Source organism: Camelus bactrianus, chromosome 18, assembly GCF_048773025.1.
Source record: "Camelus bactrianus isolate YW-2024 breed Bactrian camel chromosome 18, ASM4877302v1, whole genome shotgun sequence".
NCBI lineage: Eukaryota > Metazoa > Chordata > Mammalia > Artiodactyla > Camelidae > Camelus > Camelus bactrianus.
The window spans coordinates 27,148,002-27,174,546 of record NC_133556.1 but is presented as its reverse complement, the minus strand read 5'-3'; the positions used below and the strand labels follow the sequence as shown (position 1 = coordinate 27,174,546).

General features: G+C 55.6%; 2 protein-coding genes across 6 annotated transcripts; both read left to right on the top strand.

Moving 5' to 3' along the window:
* Positions 1-4,463: 4,463 nt before the first annotated feature.
* ATP6V0C (ATPase H+ transporting V0 subunit c) lies at positions 4,464-10,361 on the top strand. Of its 2 annotated transcripts, none has more exons than XM_074346485.1 (3): positions 4,464-4,724; positions 9,291-9,474; positions 9,606-10,361. In XM_074346485.1, the coding sequence occupies exons 1-3, from the start codon at positions 4,646-4,648 to the stop codon at positions 9,808-9,810; spliced, it is 468 nt and encodes a 155-aa protein (XP_074202586.1). In that variant the 5' UTR covers positions 4,464-4,645; the 3' UTR covers positions 9,811-10,361. The 2 variants fall into 2 exon arrangements, with proteins under 2 accessions (XP_074202586.1, XP_074202587.1); XM_074346486.1 differs by lacking the exon at positions 4,464-4,724 and adding an exon at positions 9,041-9,166.
* Positions 10,362-10,520: 159 nt separating this feature from the next.
* On the top strand, positions 10,521-24,563 carry AMDHD2 (amidohydrolase domain containing 2). 4 transcript variants are annotated; one of them, XM_074346481.1, is made up of 11 exons: positions 10,521-10,680; positions 10,781-10,917; positions 11,000-11,139; positions 15,913-15,967; positions 16,145-16,357; positions 16,432-16,520; positions 16,600-16,744; positions 16,819-16,926; positions 17,039-17,107; positions 22,516-22,574; positions 23,764-24,563. In XM_074346481.1, the coding sequence occupies exons 1-10, from the start codon at positions 10,598-10,600 to the stop codon at positions 22,557-22,559; spliced, it is 1,083 nt and encodes a 360-aa protein (XP_074202582.1). In that variant the 5' UTR covers positions 10,521-10,597; the 3' UTR covers positions 22,560-22,574; positions 23,764-24,563. The 4 variants fall into 4 exon arrangements, with proteins under 4 accessions (XP_074202582.1, XP_074202583.1, XP_074202579.1 ...); XM_074346482.1 differs by having other exon boundaries at positions 23,061-24,563; XM_074346478.1 differs by lacking the exons at positions 22,516-22,574; positions 23,764-24,563 and adding exons at positions 18,049-18,150; positions 18,498-18,731.
* The last annotated feature ends 1,982 nt before the right edge of the window (positions 24,564-26,545 follow it).

Sequence of the window (26,545 nt, the reverse complement as noted above, 5' to 3'; positions counted from 1 at the left end):
CCCAGAGCCTAGCTCAGTGCCTGCACATAGTAGCTGCTCAACAGGCATCAGAGTGGCTTAGGGTTGAAGGCTGACAGGGCCCAGGCGTTGTGAATTCTGACTGCTGGAGTCAAAGGAGGTTGCGCTGGCCCTCAGGATGCTGAGCCCAGAGCGGGGCAGATGGTGCACCCAGGGATGAGGATTCACCCAGCGCCCTTTCTGAGAACCTGCTCCCTGTTCCAGGCCCAGTGCCAGGCCCTGGTTTACTGTAAACCAGCCGGATTCACCCCTCCTTCCTCTAAGCAGCCCAGGGAGAGAGCCCCACACTGCCCCCTGGTGGTCAGGGCCGCCCTCTGGGCTCCCTGCCTGCTGCTGCTGGTCCACCCCGAGTAAGGATCAATCAGGCCATTTCACGTCAGCCCTCAAAGGTTGGGGTCAGCGAGAAGAGGGTGCTGCTCGGTCTCTGGGATCACCCTAATCATCTGCCTCTGACCTCTTGCCTCTCCCGGGCCTGACATCCAGCTGGAGCCACTGGGCACTACTCAGGGTCCCCTGCAGGGCTGGCTGCCCCTAGCTGTGCTCCTGGAGCCTCCCTCTACCAGTGTCCTGCTTGTGTTTACCCAGAGGACACTTTTTATTTAAAAAATTTGTGTTATTTTATACGCTCTACTTATTTTAATTATACAAAAAAGTCACCTTTACACATATTCCCCCAACTCCTGCCCAAAGTGAAACTACATTTTGTTTGGTCTCCTCCCAGCCTTGCCTGGGCCACACATATCTCTTATCTAGCCTGGTCAGGAGAGCCAGTGCCCTGTCTCAGAGTCACACCCTCTGGTGTGTCCTCATGGCCACTCGGAAGAATGGGACTGTCCACTGGGACAAGGCTCCCTGCCTGGACACGTCATCTGCAGTTTCCTGATGTTCTTGATAAGGCTGCCAGGTCAGGCTGCAGGACTCTATTCTTTCTTCTTTGAAATGGCTTCCTCAGGATAAGCTCACTTCTCCAATCATTTGTAATTTTATTCCTGGTTTCTACCTCCCCAGCCATCCCCTCCCTTCCCAAGGTCTCTGCAAAGTACCATGGGATTTCCCTCTCCCATCATCTTTCAGTTCAGACAGTGGTGGGCCCTTCTGTCCCCATTAAAACCCTTGGGGAAGTCAGGACCCTACCCTGAATCCCTCTGTACCTCTCCCTATCAGGGTCTCTGGCTCGAGTTTCCCAAAGTCCCTCCTCCTTTATTCCTGGAACTCCCAACCTGCACAATGACAGGCCATGGGCTTGTGACACCGTGATTTCACGCCAGGGGGTGCAGAGCTCTGAGGGAGAAGGTGGAGGTATATGTCCCCAGCCATTCTCTTCCACATTCCCTGGCCCATCTCATCCCAGGACCCTACTTAGTGCTGGGCGACCCAGAGGAAGATGACTTGGGTCTCTCCTGGCCCTGTCACTGGTCAACAGACGCTCCCTGAGCTCTTGTGAAGGAAGCAGGTGGTGTAATGAGCCACACGGGCTGGGCTCAGCCTGTGGAGTTTGAGTTTCAATTTCACTACTTGTAAGCCAGCTGACCCCAGGCAAGGTATTTAACCTCCCTAGCCTGTTTTCTAGTCCACAAAATGAAGGTAATGGTGATATCTTCCTCAAAGGATAATTGTGCGGATTAAAGCATACCCCAAAATGCTTAGCGGGGAGGGTTGAAGGACTCCAGGAGGGGAGTGGCTGGTCAGATGTATCAGTTAGGAAGATCGCGTGGCTGTAGCATAAATAAGACTGGGCAGGCAGACCAGGTTCGAGGCTGTGAGAAGACCCAGGCCAGAAACGAAGGCCTGCCTGAGAGGCAGCGGCAGCAGTGGGGCAGGGGAAGAGCTGGGAAGCCACAGAATCTCGGGGCCTGATGAGTCATGAAGAGTGAGCCGTGACTCGAAGGCTGCTGGTGTTCGCAGCCAGCTGGGTGGTTGAGCCTCTTGCCTGAAATGGAAATAACTGAGTGGAAGCTGGTGGTGATGCAGGGAGGAGGTAAGCTCAGCTTGACACGATCTGGTTGGAGGTGCCAGCAGCCCCACCAGCGACCCACTGTGACCTCTCACATCAGAATTTGGGCAGAAAACCAGAGTACAGTGAGCAAAGCCGATCTACTCTCTGAACCTGCAGAGGGAACTGTCTCCCTGAACCTCTGGTGTCGGGGCTGCTGGCTTCTGCCCACCTTGCTGCCTGTCTTTGAGATGCCTTAAGAATGATGGTAAAAAAGTTCCCTACATTTGACTAAAAAGTATGATCCACCCTTACTGTATAAGCCCAGCAAGTAACCTAGTAAATTGGAGGTAAAAAATATTTGAATTCTAACAAACATTTTATTCTTAATTGGGTTATATGCTTTTTTTAATGAAGTGCTTGATCACTCGCAAACATCTATGTGTATGTATGCATAAATATCATTGCAATGAGATGATCAAGTGGAAACATTGTAGGGGCCAATTATGTTTAAGGATCAAAAGAATTTTTTTCAGTTAGTGCATTCATCTAATTCTGAGCAGCAACATCACTTTTTCTACTTCGTTTTATGGGGAATTGAATGAAGTAGAGTTTTTTCAGTTTCTTAAAACGTTGCTTTTGGCTATGCTGTTTCCTGAGGTGGAGTGTCCTACATCTCCTCTCCTTAGGCTGAAGTCTCACCCTGCTTGCAGCCTCCCCAGCTTCCTGACCAGTGCCAGTTTCCCAGTCTGGACTCCCTTGGCCCTGGACCTTTAGTGCCTGGAGTTTGGGGGCCAGGCCTGGGGCAGGCATACAAGCATCCGCTTGCTCTGAGGGCTTCAGGTCTGTAAAAGTGCAGGTGATCGCCGAGGGGTAGGACAGGGCAGGGAGAATCCAGGGAACACTTGGGACCTGCATTGAAACTGAAGCTGCAGGGCCTGGGCCTGTCCCTGTCCCTCCTTGTGACTCCATGAAGGGATGAGGGCGTCCGGGCAGGCGGAGGTGAACTGGAGAGAGAGGAGGTGTGGAGAAGTGGGCAGCAGACTGCGGCAGCAGAGACGCCCATTCAGACAGCCTGACAAATGGCCCTCAGCTTAGAGAAATGGCGGTCACCAGCAACCTTGGCAAGGGCAAGGAGCTGGGGAGGAGGTGGAGACACTGAGTGAAGATTCCTCTTTCCAGAAGTCAGAGTCAGGGACAAGGAAGCCAGGGGCAGAGGGCAGTGGGGAGGGCTCTAGCTGAATGGTGGCCCCCCTCTCTTTTGAACCAGGACAGACATGGCACTCTGCGGGCTGCAAGTTCAGAGAGGGGCAGACCCAGCCTCACTAAGAGGCTATGAGGGAGGTTCCTGTTGTGGAAAGTGGGTCTGAGTGTCCAGTGGGAGGGCCAGACCAGGGGAGGTAACTCCCTCCCCACAGCCCATGTAAAGAGGTGGATGACAGCTACTGGCCAGGCCCTCAAGGAGAGTGCTTGAACATGGGCACAAGGGCTTGGGGCTCAAGCCAGACCCAGGACCAGCTGGCAGCCACCCAGGGTGCCTTAAATGGAGGGGACAAAAGGGCAAAGGGAACCAGAGCTGATGGGTAGAGATAAGGCAGCTAGCTGGGGCGATGGGATGGCCAAGTGGGATCACCTGGGCAGTGCCAGTCCCAGGCCAGGGTGCCTGCTTGGCTTAGAGGGAACCACTTACTGCTGCTACAGAAATCAAGGCAGCCCTGAATTTGTGGGCTTTGTGTGGGGACAGGCAGGCTGGGGACGACAGATGTAGAAATCCGGGGAAGCCTTCACAGGTCTTAACACCGACAGGGCTTCAAACTTGTCATGCCCACATTTTGAGGGACAGAGAACCGCCTCAACTGTAGTCTGGGTCCCTGAGGCAAAGGAGGAAACAGATGCCGGGGAGGCGGCTCCTTTACTTTGGAAGCCAGGGGAGAAATCACCAATTGCTGGATCGGGTATGGTGGGTCTGAAGGAGACTGCGGACAGGGGTACACAGGAGGCTTGCGGCCAGAGACCAGGACTTCACAGGGAAGTGGGGGCTTCCCTGGGGGCTGCAGCAGAACAGACTGACGCCGGGGATACAGGACTTCGGCTTCGCCTGCTAGGACCCTCAGATTGACCCAGGAGGTGTGAGGACGCCCTCGGGGGCTGGGCCGTGAGAACACCGAGGCCGGGCTCCACACCAAGAACGCAAAGAACAGCGACGCTCGGAACCGAACACCTGCTAACGCCACGCAGCCGCAGAGAAGGCGGGGCGCCTCGAGCCCCGCCCCGTATGCAAATATGGCGCGGCACCGCCCCGCCCCGACCCAGGGGCCGGACAGGCCCAACGCCGCGGGGTTTGAGAGGCCGGCGGCGCACGACAGCGCACCTGTGGAGGCCGCGGTGGGGCTGGCGCCAGGGTCCGGGAGGGCTGGGCGACAGTGCAGTGAGGGGGCGGTCAGCGAGGCGTCCGAGGGGCACCCCCCACCAGCGCGAGGTGGTACAGCCCGCAGGGGCGGGTCCCGGGTCATGTGACGCGCCCGCGACCGCCATTTTGTTCTGCGGTGCTGGTATTTAGAGCGCAGCGGCTGACGGGCGGGATCGCCTTCGCAGCCGCCTGACCGCTCGCTTCGCACAGCTCGCCGCCCGCCGCCCGGCCCGACCTCGTCCCCACCTCAACCCGCTGAGCTCGCCCCCTCCCCACTCGCAGACATGTCCGAGGCCAAGCACGGCCCCGAGTACGCTTCTTTTTTCGCGGTCATGGGCGCTTCGTCCGCCATGATCTTCAGCGGTGAGCGCCGTGGCAGGAGGGACCCGGGAGGCGGGGGCCGCGCGGGGCTTGTGCCCACGGCTCGCCGGGGTTCGGCCTGTGACGTCACTGTGACGTAATTTCGAGCTGTTGGGGGTCCCAGTCCTCACGTGACTGCGGGCGGGGGAGGGGGCTGCGGGGGCTGTGGGGTGTCTGGAGCGCAGGGCCTGCGGGCCAGGCCCTGGTGTGGGTCTTAGAGTCTCCCGAGGGTCCCAGGACCGCAGCCCAGTCAGCCGGCGGTGTCAGTGCGGGGGTTGGGCGGCGGCGCCGCTGCCATCTTAGTCCCTGGAGAGTCCGGAGCGAGGCTGGGGTGGGGGCTCGCGGTCCTGCGCTTGCTCTGTACCCGCCCCCCAATCCTGCGGGCAGGTGTGACATCACACCTCGGAAAGCTCCCCAAACAGGGGCCGATCCTGTCCGTGGGCGGTAGGAGATCCGTCCCTGGAGCTCCCCGCATAGGTCCACAGCCCTCGCCCTCGTGGCCGCCTGCCCCCCCCCGTGGGGGGGGTCAGGTGGGTCTGCACCTAGGCAGCTGCTTCCGGTTAGGGCTTGTCGGTGTTTCCCAATACCCTTGCTAGGCTTTGTGGGTTGGTTAGGAAAGCTGGGCTGAGCGTTTGGTCCTGAGAGCCGGCAGGAACCCAGAGGTGGGAGTGGAATTGGTGGGTGGGGGACGGTCAGACAGGCTGAGGGCGCAGGATGGATGTCTGGGAGACGGGCCAGCCTCAGCACTGTGTGTGTGGACTCTTGTCTGGATGGGTGAAGTTGCTTGAAGCCTCAGCTTTGAGGGGTCTTTTTCCGTAGGAAGAAGTCTTCAGCTCAGGCCAGAATGAATGAATGACCTTCCTCCCCTTCCCTGAGGCCTGGAATTGGGAGGGGCTACCCTGGGAATGCAGAAGGGGCCTTCCAGGGTTCTTGATGGCAACCTGGTTTTGAAGTTGGGCCTTAACAGTCTTGGGATGTCAAATTCAGTGAAAATGGCTTATCTGGGAGGAGGGTACTTGGCCCAGGTCAAGGAACTGTGGGACCCAGGGAGGTGAGTCCTGACACAGCTGCAGCACCCGTGGACTGGTCTGGCCTGGTCTGGGCCAGGGCTTTTCGAGTAGGTCTGGTTTTGGACTTTGATGACTCGCCCTGCCCCACCCTATCTGGTGGGTTGGGAAGGCTCCCCATACAGGTATGTGCAGGGATGGAACTCCAAACAATCTCTGCTGACTGTAAACACTAATGGGTAGGGGCTTGGGGGCCTCCCTCTGTCTGGGCCTGCCTGCTGGTCACAAGCTGCTGAGTGAGCCCTGCCCTTCCCATCATGTGCGAGTAAGGGGTCATTTGTGGTGGGAGAAGTAGCCTGTACTTCCCCTTCCTTGCTAGGCAACGCCTACTCTTTCCACATCTCCAGAAGCTGCCTACTCTCCCGCACCTCCCAGCAGGCTGCTGTGGCCCCTTTTCCCCCAGCCCCTTCTGCTCTTTGCCTCCAGAATGCCTCCAGGGAGTCTGCTTTGCCGGGCCACCTGTGGGTGTTATGTCTGTCATTTAACATTCACATTTCGATTTGTGCTCCTACCGCACGCCAGGCACTGGGGGGACATCAGTGAACAAAACAAGATCCCTGCCCACGTGGAACCTGAATTCTGGCTCAGTTTACCCCGAAACCCTCCTTCTGGTCACCAGGTGCCTCTCTTTTTAGAACTTGGTAATTTTGAACAGAGCCTGACCAGCAGGTCTTCGGAAGTTACTGATAACAGGGTATCACTGGTCCAGGGCTTTTTTGTTTTCCCCAGGTTCCTGGGAATTGGGACCACCTGCTCCTGTATCCTGTAAGCAGCACCACTCCTCCCCTCCTGACATGGGGCTTAACATGACCCTACGGTAGCCAACTTCTTAGTTGGCCAATTGGGTCAGCCTCTAACTTCATTTCTTTCTCTAAAGCCTTTCTCCAAGGCTTCTCTTCTACCTCCCTGTGCCTTCCTGAACAGTTTTCAGGCTCAGGTGTCACTGTCAGGGTGACAGCAAGCCCTGTCCGCTGCTCCTGGCCCACGTAGCACTTAGCTGATTTGTCTTCTTACAACAGAATGAGGCCCCCCTCTGTCTCAGGCCTCCCAGTCTCCATCTCATGCTAGCTTCCCCTTCCTTCCTTCCTTTCTTTTTTTCTTTCTTTCTTTGTAAAGTTAAATTTATTTAGAGAAATGCATAGAGTGCAGGCTGTTTCAGAAGGCAAGAGAAAGGCCATGAGGTGTTGGGGCGGTGGGTGCTCAGGTTAAAGTAAAAGTAGACACACAGTCCGTAGAGTGCAGGCCATCTCCAAAGATGAGGGAGCAAGAGAAGTGGCCTCTTTTTTTTTTTAAATTCTTACTACCTTTTTTCTTAACTTATGACCCAAGTCCTGTAGATTTCTTTCTTCATCATGTGTTCCTCGAAGCTGTCACTTGCTCCTTTTCTGTATTGTCTGTGACTTCCTCCGTCCTAGTGGGCCTCCTGTGTTTGGTGCAATGTACTTGGAACTGCCTCCTGATTCCTCTGTTTCTGTCCACTGTTCCACCTGGAGCCCCTTCAGGCCTGGCCTTTGAAGCTCGCATCCCGGGCCTTCCCGGACACCTGCTGCTGCCCCGGGGAGGCTGCTTTTCCCTCCTAGTGGTCCTCATTGTTTCTTCCCTTTGTTCCTCTTGTCTCTTCCCCACCCCCAGCCACATGACCTCCCTCCGCCCTCTGTAGAGAAACTTACTTCCCGGCACTAGCCTGTCCAGCCTTGCCGGGCCCGCTGGCTGGGATGCTGACTTCCCCGTAATGGGTTCCCACCTAGTGCTACGTGTCAGCCCGTGCCTTTCCTCTTGAGTAATGAGCCCTGGCATTGGCCTGATATGCTGGGTCCGCAGTAGGAGGCCAAAAAAAATGCAAGAGTGGCTTCATGAAGATGGGCTCTGTGTCCCAGCACCTGAAGGCCGGTTGTCTAGTTGTGGTGGCGTCTGTGCACCCCCTGGATGCTGTGTGGAAGAGTCAGTGCAGGTCCTTCTTCCCCAACCCCTGCCTCCTTCCTCCCTCTAGTTGCTCCTTGTCTTGCACCATCTTAGTTGGTGTCTCTGCTCCTGTGGTCTGTAATCCTCTTCCTCTTGTCCTGTCTTTCTGTGACCACCTCATTGTCACTCCTCCACTCAGTTATCACCTCCCTTAGGAAGCCCTTCCCCAGACCTACCCACTCTCCTGGAACGCGTTGCTGTGATTGGAGGGACTGTGTCTCTTCATGGGGTTTAGAGTCCCTCTGACCTCACCCCTGCTCTGTGGTGAGGACAGAGTAGTCATCTTTTGTGGCCCAAAGAGGTGAGTAAAAGATGTAGGGGCATGTCTGGGATTTTCCTGGCCCCTTCCACCTCAGACCCATGTCAGCATCTGCACACCAGTGCATTGGGACTCTGAGGGCAGGCGACAGGAGTCAGAAGAGCTGCCTGAGCCCCCTGTGGCTCTCTGTTGTCTTTGCAAACCTTCTAGACTTGGAAGATAGGCCAGGAGAAGGGGGCCTTTCAGGAAGGCAGCCCACCCTGGGAAGAGAAAGGAGGGACAGTGGCAGAGGAAACCAGCGTCATCAAATGCCTTGAATCCTATCCTCCCCATGCCTTCCTGCCCCATTACTGGAGGCCTCCAGCAGATGCTGAGCTCAGAGGTCTGCCGAAGCTTTGTGCTTGGCCTCAGTGATGACTTCACAGCCCCTTCGTCTTCCCTGTACCCTGCCCTCTCTGGCTTGTCCTTTTTCTGGTTATTTAGAGAGGATTCTCTCCAAACTCAAGGGTCCTGACCTGGCTGAGGGTGGTGGGAGCTGCCTTTTTCTGGCAAAGCACTCAGCCTGCTGACACACACTCCAGCCCTTGGAGCAGCCTTTCCCAGGGCCAGGAGTTGACCGCAGTTCAAGGGGTGAGGTGGGGGACTGGTGAAGCTCTGGCCTGAGAGAATAAGAATTGCCAGACCAGCTTCCCCCATCCTCTGGCGGTAGATCTTCTGAGGGGTGTCGTCTCCAGATGTAGCCCCAGGGCTGACCCTGGCCAGACGTCTGGGCTGCTGCTAGTCAGCTCATGCTTTTCCCAGCCCTTCCTGACCTGGGAAAGTGCCTGGGAGTCCAGGTGGGACAGAAGGAGCCCAGAATCTCCAGCAAGGCTTCTGGGGCCCAGCTGCCTATTTCCCCATGTGATGGTGCTGCTCCTCCTGTCACAGCTCCACCTTCTAGGTTGAGGGCAGCTGTGCTGAGGTCCCTGGGAACATGGGATCTGTGTAGAAGGCTTGGGGAGAACTACTGAGCACAGGTTGGGGTTTTACAGCAGAGTAGGAGCCCGGATGGGCAGCCGTGAGGGCCTCTGGTGGAGGAAGAAAAGAAATGGCTACCGAGTTTCTTGAGTGCCTGGCTATGGCTGTTCCCCTGCCCGCCACCTCCAGCTCCTGGCTGGGTGAGTGCTGCTCTCAGGTTCCCCCTTGCAGGTGGTATCTTGCATGGCCCTCCCGTATGCCAAAAGCTACTCCCAGGGTCCTGGCCCCAGATGCTCTGGGCTCACCTCACCTTCTCCCCATCAGCTCTGGGTGCTGCCTATGGTACAGCCAAGAGTGGCACCGGCATCGCGGCCATGTCTGTCATGCGGCCAGAGCTGATCATGAAGTCCATCATCCCAGTGGTCATGGCTGGCATCATCGCCATCTACGGCCTGGTGGTGGCAGTCCTCATTGCCAACTCCCTGAATGATGGCATCAGTCTCTACAGGTGAGTGCTGGGTTGTTCTCCCCACACCCCTGTACAGGCGGGGAGGGGACCTTGGGTGGGTGGTTGGTGACCCATACCTGCAGCCCTCCCCTCCTGTGGGCTGACATCCGCCCCTGTACTCTGTCCTCCAGGAGTTTCCTTCAGCTGGGCGCCGGCCTGAGCGTGGGCCTGAGCGGGCTGGCAGCTGGCTTTGCCATCGGCATCGTGGGGGACGCCGGCGTTCGGGGCACTGCCCAGCAGCCCCGGCTATTCGTGGGCATGATCCTGATCCTCATCTTCGCCGAGGTGCTGGGCCTCTACGGGCTCATTGTTGCCCTCATCCTCTCCACAAAGTAGCCCCTCCGGGCCTACCAGCCACAGAATATGATGTAAAGACCACCCCCTCCTCATTCCAAAACGAACAGCCTGACACACATGCACGGGGCAGCTGCCCCCCAATAGTTGGTCTTGTAAATGCGCAGTGTCCTAGTGCCCATCGTCTGTTGCCCCAGCCTTGCCCCTGCCCGCCCCGTGCCATGGACATCTGGGCCCACCATTCACCCATCCAGGCCCCTGACCAGTGAGGATGCAGGCCTTTGGCCGCCCCCACCCACCTGCTCTAGAGTGCTTTGTGTATAAGGATGAATTAGAGTCGTCATTTTCTCTTCACTGGATGTTTATTTATAAAGATCTGACCTGTTCATACGTCTGTGGAGCAGCCCTCCGTCTCCCAACTATATAGTAATCTTAGGTATACTGTTGCGTTGTGAGGTTACCGTTTGCCCTGAGACTTGTTGGATGGAACCACCCTCCTGCAGCCCTGGCTGCCCAGGGCCGCGGGGCAGTGTGCTGGGCCCACCAGGCCTGGCGCCGAACCGTGTCCAATAAAGTTCTTGGATGTGACTGGACGCTTGTGTGTGGATCGCTTTTTTGGGCCCGGGGCTGGGCGGGGTGGGCCGGGAGGGAGGGGCCGAGGGCCAGACCACTAGGGAGGCGGCCGTCGCCGCGTCACTGCGGACCGCGCCGGTCACGTGGGCGCCGGGATCACGTGGGCGCGCCTCAGTCAGCTGAGGGTCACGTGGGCCGGGCCGCGCTCGGGGCCGGGACTCGGCGCCGGATCCGGCGCCTCCAGCTCGGGCTCACGATGCGCGGCGGGCAGGGCGCGGCGCGGGCCCTGGTGCTCCAGTTAACCAACTGCCGCATCCTGCGAGGCGGGGCGCTGCTCAGGTGGGCGCGGGGCGCGGACCAGGCCGGGGGGCGCGGGGCCCGGAGCTGCCAGGAATGCTTTGGGGCGGCGATCCTAGCCCCCGCCCTGCTCTGTGCGCAGGGAGGATCTGTGGGTGCGCGGGGGCCGCATTCTGGACCCGGAGAAGCTGTTCTTTGAGGAGCGGCGCGTGGCTGACGAGCAGCGGGACTGCGGGGGCTGCATCCTGGCGCCCGGCTTCATAGACGTGCAGATCAACGGTGCGGTCCGGGGCCCGCGGGCTGAGGAACTCAGAGGAGGAGCTCTGAGCTCCGGGCGACCGCCTCTTTTCTGTGGCCTCAGGTGGCTTTGGCGTTGACTTCTCTCAGGCCACGGAGGACGTGGGTTCAGGAGTCGCCCTGGTGGCCCGGAGAATCCTGTCTCACGGAGTCACCTCCTTCTGTCCCACTTTGGTCACTTCGCCACCGGAGGTTTATCACAAGGTGAGGTCAGGCTCCCGGCCTGAAGTGAAGGAGGTCCCAGAAACACCCAGCCTGTTAATTTTGGAATCTCGTCTTTTCCCCTCACAACATCCCTTGGCGCTTGAGTCTGGGCTCACCTGCTGGCCTCCAACCACCTGGGCCTGGGGGTCCCCTGCCCTGCCCTGGGCATTCTCATTCTGGTGTCCCTCTGGCTGGTCTGCCGTTGCGGGTCTGGCTGCCTCTGCAGCTGTCCCCACAGCTTCGAACTTGCTGCCTCAGCACCTTCACCTGCCACACACCCTCCCCTCCCTGTGCTCTGGCCGCCTCCAGGCACCAGAAGCCGCCTCCTTGCCTGAGGCTGCTGGGGACTTCGTGATTGCCCCATCTTTAGACGTTCATTCTTCCAACTGGTTTGTGGTATGTGACTACAGTGAACACACTTTTCAGAAGGAAGCTCTGTGGTCTACCCCAAGCCTTCCTCTAATCTGGCCTCCACCCCATTCTCTTCTACTTCTTTCTTACCTGCGAGGCTTGGGATTCAGTTATCCCTTGTCTGTTTTTCCTTTAAAATGTCTTACTCTACGAAGATTCTCCAGTTTTAGTCTTTGCCCCGTCTTATTATTCGACCTTGTTTTCTCTGTATGTAGGTTCTCTTTTTCTGAACTATTTGAGAGTTGGTGACACGCTTCGTGCCTCTATACTCCTTAACACTGAATCTCTTCTTAAACACACAGGCATTCTTTCATGCGAGTACAGGTATAGAGTTACTGAGTTTGCAAAATTAACGCTGTTATTTTCCAGTCGACCATTTATGTTCCGGTTTTGTAGTTTTTCTCCAACTCAGGATTCTTTCTGGGATCACGGATTGCATTGGCTGCTGTGGATTTCCCTCCTAGGGGTGTGGACAGAGGCTCAGAGCTGGGAGCTGGGGGAGGTGGGCTGTGGGCTCAGGGTTTGGCTCCAGCCTCCTGAGTTCATCTATCAGCTGGGAGACTCAAGACAGTCATTACTTACTGGTTTCTGAGCATTGGTTTCTTCAAACCTTAAGTACGAATAAACAGAGTCCATCTCTCTGGGTTGGGTGTTCAGCACTCTGCTTGACGAATAAACAGAGTCCATCTCTCTGGGTTGGGTGCTCAGCACTCTGCTTGGTTCACTTTGAGCACCTGGTAAATGCCAGCTAAGGACATCTTTCTGGAAATTTCCCCCATCACAGAGTCAGATGTCAAAAACCAAGCTTATCTCCCTGCTGCAGACTGGCACCTGATTCTGTGTTTTCTGTCTTGGCATCAGTCTGTGACTTCCCTGCCCAGGATCTGGAAACAAGCCCTCCCTCTTTGCCCCTCTGATCCCCACCAGTGAGGCTTAGTGACTGTTACTCAGTCTTGCGACTGCTGTCCCAGCTCCGGGTCCCGCCTGGGTGGCCTTCCCCAGGTGTGGGGCTCAGCATGGCCCTCCCACCTCCCCAACTCATCTGCGGGCTGGACTCACCCTCCTGAGCATTCCTGCGCAGCTGCATTTCAGCCATTCCAGGCAGCTCCCTCTTCTGCCCTCAAGCTCTCTGCCCGGGAGGCCTTTGCTTAGCTCTGTCCACCACACCAGCTGGCCCATGTGCTGTGTCTGCGGACGCGCCACCCCTGGCCATCATGAGACAAACAATGGGGCTTCTTCCTCAGGAGAAGGGGTTTCTGATCAGCAGGACTTCCATCTTCTCTTCTCTTCTCTTCTCTTCTCTTCTCTTCTCTTCTCTTCTCTTCTCTTCCCAGCACCCGTCACCCTTCTTAAATGCATACAGTGTGCAGACCTTCGGAGGAAGAGTAAACTGATTTATGGTGCAACTTGTGGAGGGCTTTGAATTTGAAAACTTTAATACCAGTGTCATCTTAGAAACTACAGGACTGTACCCTGGGTTCTCCCCACACACACTGCTCCCCCAATTCTGCCCAGCCTTCCTCCGGGGCCCAGATTGCTACTTTATCAGAAGTTACTCAGGTTCATGGAGACCACCTGCCCTTTTTCTGGGGTCTCTTCCTTGTTCTTTGCTACCCTTCCAGGAGGGAGATGTGATTGCCTTGTTCTCTGCTTCAGGTCCATTGTCTGCTGAGCCAACATCAGGCATATCCTCAGGATGGCAGCCAGGCTCTTGCCTCTGGCCCGACATGCCCTTTACACTTGGACCTTTTTCTGATGGTCTCCTGCCTTGAACGTACCTCGTTCCCTTCACTTCCAAACTGTCTGTTTTGTTTATTTAGTGCTTTCTAGCTTTCCCTTTTAAAACTCTGTTTTGGGAAAACAGCCATTATCTTTTTCTCTCTTTCTCTCTTTCTCTTTCTTTCTTTCTTTCTCTTTCTTTCCTCTTTCTTTTAACTCTTTAGTGAACGTATGTACATCACATGGCTTGTTAGAAAAAAAACAGTAGTCCTCTGCTCCCACCAGTCCCCACCTAGAGAGAATTACTTTCAACTGAGTTGACCCTTGGAACTTGCCCCCATGGCGCTAAAGAATATACTGGCATTCCTGCTCACCTTTTTGGTTTCACGCAGCATAAATGTGCTTTCCACCTGGAAGGACAAGGATTAGCTTTCTGTCGTGCCCTTTCGTGCCCTGCTGCCCCCACCCCCCTCCTCCCCAGAGAGTTTCCTATAATTTCATTTAGATCAGTTATCAGGACTGGGGACTCAGCTCAATTACATTCTCTTACTTGTCAACTCTGTTTTGCTTGGAGTTAATAGTCTTCGTTTGCTTAGTTTTAAAATTTACTGGCTCAACTCCAGGATTTCAGCCAGTCATCTCCCTCTCTGTTCAGGATTTGGAGGCTTCTGCAGAGGTGCCATCCATTTCACCTTCCTTTGGGAGCCTTGGGGACCTGCTATCCCAGGGCTGGCTGCTGGCCTCACTGGGGCCAAGCTGTCTGGGAGCTCCCTTCCCCTCAGCTGCTGGCCCCCAGGCCTCTTTCTGCTGCGTCTCTCTGTCCAGTATCCCGGGCCTTCCTCTTTGTGGATTTACACCTTAATTTTGGTGGAGCCCATCCTCCAGCAACTTCCAGAGAAAGGAGTCACAGGGGGTAACACTTTTGAAATGTTGGAGGTCTGAGATAACTTGACTCTCTTAATCGATGTCTCGTCTGGGTTAGCACTGTGGATTAGAAGTCACTGCTCTCTAGAATTTTGATGGCATTTGCGTATTGTCTTTTAACTTCCAGGGTTGCTGATGAGAAATCAGAAGCCATCCGACTCCTGATCCTTTGTGCATGACCTGTTTTTTCCATCTGGAAGCCTTTGGGGTCTTCCCTCTGTCCCTAGGGTGACGTGTGGGGACTGGTGGGAGTTCATCTGCTGTGCTGGGGAGGGTAGAGCTCAGCGGTAGAGCCCATGCTTAGCGTGCACGAGGTCCTGGGTTCACTCCCCAGTGCCTCCATCAAAAGAAAGAAAATGAAATGCACACTCATGAGTCCCTGCACCCACAGATCCTCCATCAGCGGGTCTGGGATGGGGCTCGGTAATCTACATGTAAAACAAAAGTAGAAATTGCCCTCACCTGGAGACCCTCTGCTTTAGCCCTCTAGGTGCATGGTGTGACAGAGCTGGGGACCATTCTACTTTTTTTTTGTTATTTACTTATTTTTAATGTTATCTTTTACACACACACACACACACACACACACACACACACACACACACACACACACACACACACACACACACACACACACACACACACACACACACACACACACACACACACACACACACACACACCCACCCCTACCTGTATCTTAAGTTATCTCTCTTTTGTTTTTCAATGGAGGTACTGGGGATTGAACCCAGGACTTTATACATGCTGAGTCCGTGCTCTGCCCCTGAACTGTGCCACCCCGGGACCTGGCTACTCTTTAGTGAGGCTCCTCTTGTCAATCCCCCTGCTTCTTGAGGCGCCAAGCACTGCCAAAGCCTAAGCCAGTTGGGGTGTGGTGCGGTGCCTGCTTCCTTTCTGTCCCCCCGGTGTGTCTTTGTCCAGCAGCTGCTTTTTGGGCTCCTGAGTCAGCCTGCCCTTGTCCTGTCTTCATGCTGAGTTTAAGCCTCTGAAAAATCCCCGTTCCTCTCTTTGGGGTGGAGGGTACACCAGTCCACCAGGCTCTCCCCGGAAACTCTGCAGGGGACATCCTGTAGGGCTCCCCATCCCACATCCTTCCCCACGTTGAAGGAGAGGGCTTTGGGCTGGGATACCTGCCTGCCTGTCCTCTGATATATGTGATGTGAGCACCTGTCATGCACAAGTGACGTTCCCCACTGTGTCCAGATCCGGGCTCAGAGTGGCCACGCCGTTTGTGCCTGAGCTCCCCAGCTACCAAGCCCGTGCCTCTGCCCTTTGCTCTGCCTGGAATGCATGTCCTCCTCCCACCTCAGCCCTGCTTCCCAGACCTGTAGCTCAGGAAGGCCTGGCCTGTCACCCAGTCAGGCCCCATGCTTCCTGGCCCCACTGTGTCCTAACTGCTGTCTGATGGGGCCACCTTGAGGGCCTTGGTGCCCCATGCCTGCCCATGGCCTGGGAGCTATCACCTCGTCTCCGGGTCCTCTTGAGCAGACCAGTCTTGCATCCTTGGGGTCCTGTCATTTCTTGATGCTCCTGTGACCCTGTGTCCCACTGCTTCTGAATGCTGTGCTTTCCCTGACCATGGTTGAGGGCCTTCGACCCTTCTAACACCTGAGGGAAGGCCAGTGGGGACTGGGCTGGGCTCTGACCTCTGGGTGCTGGGCCGCGGGGGGCAGGGCTTTAACAGCTGGTTCCCCCCAGGTCCTTCCTCAGATACCCGTGAAGAGTGGTGGTCCCCATGGGGCAGGGGTCCTCGGTGAGTGGCTGACCCCTCTCCCCGCCCCTATCCTGGGAGGCTCCTTGGGGACCTATTGGCAGCCCCTCACCTTCCAGATGCCCAACTGTGGGGGGAGGACGGGCAGGCAAGAGGGTCAGTGAGGGGGCAGCAGGGCGGCTGGGGACCTGCTGGAAACCTCCCCTCCCCTCCCCCCAGGGGTGCACCTGGAGGGCCCATTCATCAGCCGGGAGAAGCGAGGCGCACACCCTGAGGCCCACCTGCGCTCCTTTGAGGCCAGTGCTTTCCAAGACTTGCTGGCCACCTATGGGTCCCTTGACAACGTCCGCATTGTGACGCTGGCCCCCGAGCTGGACCGCAGCCACGAGGTGATCCAGGCGCTGACAGCCCTTGGAATATGCGTGTCCCTCGGTGAGGATTGTGTCCTGACCTCTGTCCCGGGGCCCCAGGCTGGGTGCTGAGTCTGAGCCTGGGTCCCTGCACAGGACACTCAGTGGCTGACCTGGGGGCTGCAGAGGAAGCCGTGCGGAGTGGGGCCACCTTCATCACCCATCTCTTCAACGCCATGCTGCCCGTGAGTGGCGCCCCAGCTCTGGGCGGGAGGGTGTGGCCGTCCTGCTGTGGCTCAGTGCCCCCCTCCTGCCCCTGCCCAGTTCCACCACCGTGACCCTGGCATCGTGGGGCTCCTAACCAGTGACCAGCTGCCCCCAGGCCGCCACATCTTTTATGGGATGATTGCCGACGGCATGCACACCAACCCCGCCGCCCTGCGCATCGCCTACCGGGCCCATCCCCAGGGTGAGCAGCTGGCTGGGGCGGGAGCAGGTAGGAAGACCAGCCCAGCTGGGTCCTGAGCCCCCTTCCTCCTATAGGGCTGGTGCTGGTCACTGACGCCGTCCCTGCTCTGGGCTTGGGCAATGGCCGACACACACTGGGGCAGCAGGAGGTAGAGGTGGATGGGCTGACAGCCTATGTGGCAGGTGAGTAGCCCCAGTCCCCAAGACTGCCCGAGTGAGAATAGCCCCTCGGCCCCTCTGCTGGGGAGTAAGAACCCACCCCTGGCCCCCAAAACCTACCCTCTCTGTTCTCAAGGCACTAAGACACTAAGCGGCAGCATCACCCCGATGGACGTGTGCGTGCGGCATTTCCTGCAGGCCACAGGTCAGTGCGGCCAGGCTGTGCGTGCCGTGTGAGCGCGCGCGTGTGTGTGTGTGTGTGTGTGTGTGTGTGTTGGGGCAGAGACTTCATCTGGGAGAGGCTGGAGGGAAGAGGGGACTACCAGGGTCCTGCACCCACATCCCTCATCTGTCTGTGTCTGGTGGGGTTCCCAGGGGATGGGCACTAGGAATGTGGCCAAGGCCCTGCCTGCAGGTGCTCATGGCAGAGGGAGAGGGCAGTGAGCCAGCAGATGACTGGAACTTGAGGGCAGGGCCTTGGCCCGGGGCCTGTGGGATTGCAGGACTTTGCGGGTGCAGAGCTGCAGGGAGGCAAGGTCTGGGGAGGGGGTCTGGAGCAGCACTTCAGGGTCAGGCTGTGTGGGGGGCCTCTGAGTGTGGGTTGGCATGTTCTAGGGGTGGTTGGCCAGGCCTTGTGGGGCTCTGGGCAGCACCCTGCGGCTGGGGTGTCATGTGGGAGGTTGGGGAGCACTACGGTCCAAGGTGCTGTTTGGAGCAGCAGGAGACGGGGTGGGAGGCAGAAGAGAGCTGTGGCCTGGCTTGGCAGGGGTGAAGCAGAGGATAGAGAGAACTGGGGTACCCAGTAGTATCCTCAGATCAGGGAGAGAGTGGTGTCTTGTCAACCTGCTGCAGAGTCCTGGGATGCGTCCATAGGACTTGGAACTCTGGGGCTGGGGGGGGGACCCTGTTGGGCCTCTCATCTACCCCAGCCCTGCCAGGAACCTCACTGACCAAACAGTTGAAACCCAAATGCCCATGAGCTCCTCCTCCTCCTGGCTCCCCAGAGAACACCCCACAGGAGAGCAGGACCCTGGGCGTCTGTGAGGCCACCCAGGACTTGGGGTCTTTCCCTGCCTCGCTCCAGAAGTCAGATGGCCAAGCCAGCTAGGGGTTGAGGATGGTCACCTGTCTATGTCCCCTGAGCAGGCTGCAGCGTGGAGGCTGCCCTGGAGGCGGCGTCCTTGCACCCCGCACAACTGCTGGGGCTGGAGAAGCATAAGGGGACCCTGGACTTCGGGGCCGATGCAGGTCAGGGCCCAGTGTGGGCGGCACGGTTGGCCCGGGCAGCCTTGAAGACTCGGGAATTCTTGGGAGGCCTGGGATGGGACTAGCGTGGGCAGGTGGGATCTTCCCTACACCCAGGTGGCTCTGCCCGGCTCCCCCCTTTTCCCTCAGACCAGGCAAGGGGCTGCTGAGAGCTCTATGTGCGGTCCTCTACCGCCAGGAGTCTTAGCTCCAGGGGCTCCGTCAGTCTGTGATAGGCTGAGGTGTCCTGCACCAGTCGTATCCTGGGCCTTGGTTTCCCCACCAGCCTCAGGGTAGGGGTGGCGGTGGCCCTGCCCCTGCCTCTTCCTCACCGCCCACCTCTGACTCAGACTTTGTGGTGCTCGATGACTCTCTCCACGTCCGGGCCACCTACATCTCCGGCGAGTTGGTATGGCAGGCAGAGGAGACCCGGCAGTGACCGAGGACCACGGCTGGAGAGGATGCCCAGCCCCAGCTGGACACTGTCAGGCTGGGCCGTCGAGGAGCTGGTCTCCAGAAAGTGAGGGGGGCCCTGCCCCAGGTGGAGGCCTTGGCCCCTTGGATAAAGGTGTGCTCTGCCAGGACTTGCCTGGTCTCTGAGTTTTGCTTCAAAGCGGGACTTTTGCTGGTTCTGCCCTCACCCTGGTGGCCCTCCTGGAGGAGTATCTGTGGCTTGGGGTTTGGAGTGGCTGGATTCCAGCTCAGCCCTGTGTGGGGGGCTTCTGGGGCTCCATGGAGACACCAGGTCCCCTCTCTGTCAGACAGATGTCCCTGAGCCCTGCAGACCCATGGGCAGACATAAACGGAGCAGGGAGCCACAGGCTGCAGGGTGGAAAGCCAGAGGGAAGGGGCTTGGGGAGTGAGGGTAGATGACTTCAGAAGTTTGCCTGTGGAGCTGAGGGAAAGGGTCTATCTTGGAATTTTAAACAGGAAAGAACTGATCAGTTTTTCATGGAGAAGAATTCAGGAGTGGGCTGGGAAGAGCTGGAGACGGGAGGGACCCTCAGGTGGGCACCACAGGGTTTGAGGGGCTGGGTATGTGTGGACGTTCTGTGGGCTCGTCCTCTGCACTCCTGAATTTTGTGGGCAGAGGAGGGGGCCTAAGACCATGGCACTGGACCTGGGCACAGCACTGGCCGCTCCTCCCCAACCTTCAAGAGGAATCTGCACAGGTCACGGGGTCCCAGGTCACTGGGCTTTGAGTGCAGGAAGCAGTGGCCAGAGGGCCCTGAGCTGACCCCGCTCAACCTGCCCAGCCAGAGGTCCCACCTCCTGGAGCCCTCAGGATAATTGAGGCCCTGTGGCTTTTGGTGTCTTTTCTGAACAACTCCTCCACCTGACCCAAATCCTGAGTAGGAGAGATGAGCCCGCCTACACCTTGGTGTTTACACAGCTGTGGGTGACCCTGCCTGGGACTGGTGGGCAGCTCAGGGAACCCCGGTGTCCTGCACCCTGCCACTGTTTGCCCATTAGTGTCTCCCTGCAGCCTTTGGTGTTCTCTCAACCCTGGCGCCAATCCCCCCACATTGGGAGCACAGGCTGTTGTGCTCCCCAGTAGGACACCTTGGAGGCAAATGGGCTTTGGGGGGCCCTGCTGGCTCTGAGACAGCTGTGACATGGGTTGGTGCAGCCCCAGCTCTGGGGTTGTCATGACTCCCTTCAGCCTACATTCGGGCCCCAGGGTGGGCCTCCCCTTCCTCCTTTCACCTGTGTGCAGGGGGTCACAGGGCATCACCATCCATGGCCTGGCCCCTGTCTCTCCTGCCTCTGCCTCAGAGCCCCCTAAAGGAAGTGTCTCTAGGCCCAAAGGGACAAAAATGGTCGCAGGTCTCTGCTATGTGGAATGACAATGTGAGGCAGGGCTGAGGGAAGGCCTGGGGTAGGGGCCCCCTGTAGAGGGAGGCAGGTCCCCACCTCACCCAATGGGGAGGAGCCAGATGAGCTTCTTAGCAGCTGGGCTCGTGTAGTGTCCACCTGTGCCCGGCTGTGTTCTAGCTATGCAGTGTGTTAGCTCATTCTGTTCTCCCCAGAAATCCACTAGGGGAGCTCCCTGTTTGTCATCCTTATTTCTCAGCTACCATGCTTTCTTGGGGGAGAATTATAGAAAGGGTCATGGAGGTGGGGGCCAGAAGGGTGGCCCTGAGGAAGATGGGAGCCAGTACTGTGCTGGAGCAAGGTGAACTGACCCAAAAAGGCCCAGTGGCCATAGGCTTAATGTGTGGGTGGAATGAAGGTAGCCACGGAGGCTTGTGGGGGGGCTGGGAGTTTGGATTTTGAGGTGTCGGGGGGGCAGCCGCTGGAGGGCGGCTGGTTTGGTCTTGAAAATTGTGAAATATACATAACATCCGCCATTTTAACCGTTTTAAAATGCACAGTTCAGGGGCATTAAGCACATTCACACTGTTGTGCAACCATAACCACCACCATCTGCAGAACTTTTCGTCACCCCAGAGGGAAGCCGCACCGAGGACGCCCTCACTCCCATCTCCCTTCCCCAGCCCTGGCTTCCACCGCTGGCTTTGTTTCTGAATTTGAGGCTGCTGGGTTTTACACAGAAGAATGCGCTGCTATTTTAAGTGCTCTTTCCGGTTGCTGGGGGTGGAAAGGTGGCAAGGAGACCCTGAGGGGCTGGCTGCGGGGCCAGAGACAAGCGACGTTGGGGGGACAGGCTTGCCCCCGCGTGGGTGTGGACTGTGGGGGCGGGGAGGTGACGCTGGGTGTGTGCCTGAGTCACTGGTGGGTGTGGACTGCTTTTACTAGATGAAGAAGCTGGAGTGGGATCCCTGGGTGACCTGGCGTGCTCCCAGACTCCGTGGCGCGTCTGTCTGTCTGTGGACTCCAGGGTCCAGCGTTGGTAAGAGGCCGTGCAGGGACGTCCGTGGCCAAGCCGTCGCCGCAGCTCGACTCCCCCAGGTTGGGGCGAGAGCCACCTGGCGGCCGGACCTGGGCGCTGCGAGGTTTCCCCTGGAGGCTTCTGGACTGCGTCGGGAGCGCGCGGTTCGAGTCCCGGCGCTGAGGGGTCCCTTCCGAAGCCTCTGGCTCCTCATCGGGATGTCGGGCCTCCTAGGTCCCAAGCGCACGGGGCACACGGTGGCGGGCCCTTAATGCGCTCGGGCCGGGCGCTGACTCGTGCAGAGGTTCCGGGTGGTCCTGGCCGGGGTAGCTGCCTCGGGGGTTGGGGACAGACTTACCAACCACGCCTGAACCGGGCGGTTCCCGAGAGGCGGGGCCTTCACTGCCAATCTGGTCCAACCGCCCGCCGCGCCCGCAGCCCCGCGGGCCCGGGGAGGGGCGCGGCGCCCGCCGACTTGTCTTCCTTGGGAGGGGCTCCTTCCCGGTTGCGGGCTTCTTGCTCCGACCAATCAGGATTGCCACGCGGAGGGATGCGCCCGGCCAAGCACTTAAGATGCGCACAGCTCTCTGATCCAGTTAAAGGGCAGGCCCGGAGCCCCTCACGCGCCCTGCGGCCCTAGCTGTGTCCGGTCCTGCCGGGCCTCGTCTCTCTGCCCCTCTTCCGTGTCCGTCCCCTCGCGCTCCTACGGACCCCTCTCTGCACGCCAACCCTCTTCTCCACGCCCGTCTGCACCCCACTCCCCTACCGTTAGCATCTTGGTGTGGTTCTCTGCAATGTGATCCTGGACCTGTTTCCACATTTAGGTCTTAGTTTGTTTTACAAACTGGATTGCACATTTGATATTGCTCTAGTATTTCACTATTTTTTTTTTAAATTGAACAACACGAAGTGGAGAGCTTCCCTGGTGGGGTTATGTGACTCTGCCTCACTATTTGAACAAGGTGCCCAGTGTACTCTAAGATGGATGTTCCTTAACTTCATAATCAGATCCCACCATGCACCAATGGGGTTCCTGCCCACCCCACCCAGCTGCCCTGGGGAGGATGGACCCTATGGTGATAGACAGGGGATTCTATGGACGCGAATGCTCAAGTATATCTAGAATTTTGAAGGAGGCCCTACTTGGGCACTCTTTTTTGCCCTGTGGGTTCCTCCACCACCCTGTGGCCACAGGAGGGCCAGAGAAGGGCCTTCTATTAGTGCTGCTGGAACAAATTACCACAAGTTCAGTTGTTTAAAAAAAGCAATTCTGGAGGTCAGAGTCAAAAATAGGTCTCAGTGGGCTAAAATCAAGGTGGCAGAGCTTTGTTTCTTCCTAGAGACTCTAGGGGAGGATCTTTTGGGGTTTTGTTGTTGTTGTTGTTGTTTGTTTTGTTTTGTTTTGTTTTTTAACCTTTTCTAGCTCCTAGGTGCAGCTCATGACCCTGTCATTGGCAAAGCCAGCGGATGATCATTGAGTCTCTCACATTACATCACTCTGACCTGAACTCTTTCTGTCCCTTCCATCTTTTAAGGACCCTTGTGGTTATATGGGACGAACCTGAATGATCCTGGGTGATCTCCTGATTTTAAGGTCAGCTCACTAGCAACCTTAATTCCCCTTCCAATGTGAGAACCATACCTTCTAGGGAAATGGCCTAGGTCAGGGCTCCCCATGCACGGGTCTAAAGGGGAAACTACATTCCTAGTCTCAGTGTATGACAGTGCTGATTTCCCTACCTGCTTACCAGCTATGAATGTTTTCGGGCTTTGCAATTTTGACCCATGTGGGAAGTCAGCCCATTTTAAAGCTGGGGAAGCCAAGAGGATAGGTATAGCTCAGTGACAGAATACATGCTTAGCATGCATGAACTCCTGGGTTCAATTCCCAGTACTTCCATTAAAAATAAATAAATTAACCTAATTGCCTCCCCCCCCCCAAAAAAAAAGAAAAGAAAAAAATTTTTAAATAATAAAAAATAAAGCTGGGGAAGCTGAGTTTTAGACAGGGAAGCTTACTTGCCTGAGACCCCATGCAGTTTCCTTTTCCAGACTTTTAGTCTGGTTATTTTTTTCTCAGATAGTGTGGTTCATATAGGAGGACATTTTCCCAGATGGCTTCGGAATCACTGGCTTACTTTGACGTCTTTCATCCATCCACTGGCAGCCATGAGCAAACAAACGCACCATGGCACCCTCAGGTGTGGTGATCAGAGACTTAGCTGGCAGAAGCAGAAGACCAAGCCATTATCTTTTGGTGGGGGGTAATTAGATTATTTATTTATTTTTTTAGTAAATGTATTGGGGATTGAACCCAGGACCTTGTGCATGCTAAGCACGTGCTTTACCACTGAGCTATACCCACCCCGCCACCTCCAACGCCATTATCTTTTGAGAGTCCCCTTGTCTCTCCCTAACTGGATGCATCCTGACTGGTCTCCCTGCCTCCCCTTTTCCCAGTGCAGCTCTTTCTTCCCTGGCTTGCAAAACGTCCCAGGGTGCTGGCCTGGCCTGCCTCTCTTATCTTGTCTGTCCCTGCATCCCAGCAGGACTGAAATCCTGGCTCTGCTCTTGAGTGGCTGTGGAGGCCAGCCTTGAACATGGCCCCCATGATCCCAGCTCCTGAAATTCACGCCCTCCCACAATCCCACCCACATAGTACCAGGTTGTTCTGTGTGACCCATGGAATGTGGCAAAAGAGATGCTGTATCACTTCTGAGATTAGGTTATAAAAGTCGCTGTGGCTTCCCCCTTGGGTATAATTGGTCTTGAATCCTCTCTAGAGAAAGCCAGCTGCCATGGCATGAAGACACTTAGACAGCCCTGTGGAGGGGCCCCCATAGGCCATCATGGAACTGGATTCTCCAGCCTCTGTCAAGCTTTTTGATGACTCAGCCCCAGCTGACATCTTGACCACAACCTCATGAGAGACCCTCAGCCAGAACCACCCAGCCAAGCTGCTCCTATCTTCCTGACCCGCAAGAACCAGATCACCTGTGTGTGTTGTTTTATGGCTCTAAGTTTGGGGATGATTTGTTATATGGGGCTAGATAACTAATAGGCTAGCTGTAGATGTTCAGCATGTTCTGTAGCCTCTGAACCCCAACTTCCTCCTTTGTGCCATGAGGATCATAGAAATGAATAAAATATAGGAAATAACACAGGCCAAGTGCAAGCCCAGGGCCTGATTTGCAACGAGGGCTCCACACACATGGGCCGTGTGCTGAAAGCAGCCTTCTTGCCCCCTCCCAGGATGGTTACTGTCATCCTCCTGGCCCTTCCTGGGCGGAACGTGACCTCACAATGTCAGGCTAAGCCATTGCACTACTCTTGGCCTGAGGTCACTCTTAAGCCAGTCAGGGACAGAGGCTCTGGGCAGGGAAAGGATGGATAAGAGCCGGGGGCCACCCCTCTCCTTCCACCAGCTGGGGTGCCAATGAACTGTGCTAGGCCCAGTGAGTCCATCTCCCTTCCAGCCCACTGTCCTGGGATGGGCAGCCGGACCCAACCCATGGTGGGGGAGCCCTGCCTCTCCCCATGTGAGAGGAGTGGCTCAGCCTAGGCCTTGTACACTGGCTGCCTTTGGGCCCCAGGAAGACTGAGAATTGTTCTTCTTCCTCCTTTTAGCTCCCCCTTCATGCCCTGCCCCTACCGCCTGCTCACTGCCTTCATCCGGGCCACAACCTCCCCTTTTCTTCTCATCTCTTCCCCTATGGCTGGCTGGGTGCTGTTTGCTCCACCTACTGCTCAGCGTTCATCATGTACCTTTTCCTCAAGTTTTGTTCTCATCCTTGTTTCTCTTTGGATAACTCAAGATTGCCATGGCCATGCTTTGTTGTCATAGACTCTAATAAAAAAAAATATTGGGGGGAGGAGGGGATAGCTCATTGGTAGAGCACATGTTTAACATGCATGAGGTCCTGGGTTCAATCCCCAGCACGTCTATTAAAAATATAAGAAATAAAAAACTTTAAAAATATGTTAAAATATTAAAGACTTCAGGTCATATTATGTAAGTTGCTTCTTGTGCTTTTCAGTAGCTGCAGAGAATTCAGGATGAATGTACCATCATTTATTTTAACACTCTCTTGTTGATGAATACTTTGGGGTTTTGTTTGTTTGTTTGTTTTGCTTTTTTGCTTTTTGCTTGTATTAAAGCTGTGGGGTCACAGACATCCTCACACAGCTTTACATTCATGGGTGAGAGCTTCTTAGAAATTTCCAGGAAGAAGATATACCATTTTATTAATCTTTATTTGCACCAATGTTGAAGAGGCCAAATAGTCCTAAAGAGGCTTGTAATGAACTGAAACCCCTGCCCCCACCACATCTCTCCCTACTCACATCCCACTTACTGCTGGTTTAAATGTTCTTCCTGTTGTATAAATAACATCTTTCTTTTTTTTTAAATCCCCCCCATTTTTTTTTAAGTGTAGCCAATTTAGAATGTCAGTTTCAGGTGTACAACAAAATGATTCAGTTATACATATACATACATATATATATTTTCAGATTCTTTTCCATTACAGCTCATTATAAGAAATTGATTATAGTTCCCTGTGCTATACAGTAGGTCCCTATTGCTTATTTTATATATAGTAGTGTGTATCTGACCAAGTCCATATTTCTAAATAATATCATTGTACTTTAAGTCTTGATTTATCACTTGGAGTCATTATCTACTGCCTTTCTGTTAAAAGAGGTAAGGATTCAACTCTCTCATACCCCCTTTCCTCTCTGGGTCCTGCCAAGGTGGAGTATGATAACAAACGGTTAAAACAGTGCATCTGTATTATGGCTATAACTTTTACTCACGGCTGAGATGAGTGAGATGCCTGGAGAACTGTGATTGTGCTTCCTTTCTGGTCTCGCTGTTTGTTTTGAAGTTTTCCTCATCTCTGTCTGCTTCTTAATTCACTTAAAAAAATTTTAATGGAGGCACTGGGGAGTGAACGCAGTACCTTGTGCATGTGAAGCATGCACTTTACCACCGAGCTATTAATTATCCCCCCATTCACTTTTATATGTGGTGAAATCTATCAGAGAATCTATCATTTTGAGTATTCTGGGGACACCCTCTGAAGCCTGCTCCCCTTAGGTCTGAGGAATCTTGGGATTTCTCCTCGTTATCCGTTTAAAATTGCACCATCTCCCTGGGTACTCCTGGAACCACACTTACCTGATTTTCTTTCTCCCCCACAACACTTATTACCTTCTAGCATACCATAAGACTTGCTTATTTATTAACTTGCTGCCCACCCTTCCTCTGCTGGTGGTATCAGAGTACCATGAGGGCAGAGATTTTTGTGTTTTGCTCGCCAATGAACTGCCAATGTCTAGCAGAGTGCTTGGCATGGAGGGGAGGCTTAATACAAATTTGTTAAATGTATAAATCCTGGGACTTCCCTTCATCGCTCTGCTGTGTGCTTACTCCCTCATTTGATGGAGCTTATCCCTCAGTAACTTCCTCAGAAAGGGTGCTTGTGAAATAGATATTTTTAGACTCTATAGCTATGTATATATTTACACTCACATTTCGTGTATAGTTTGGCAAATTCTTCACTT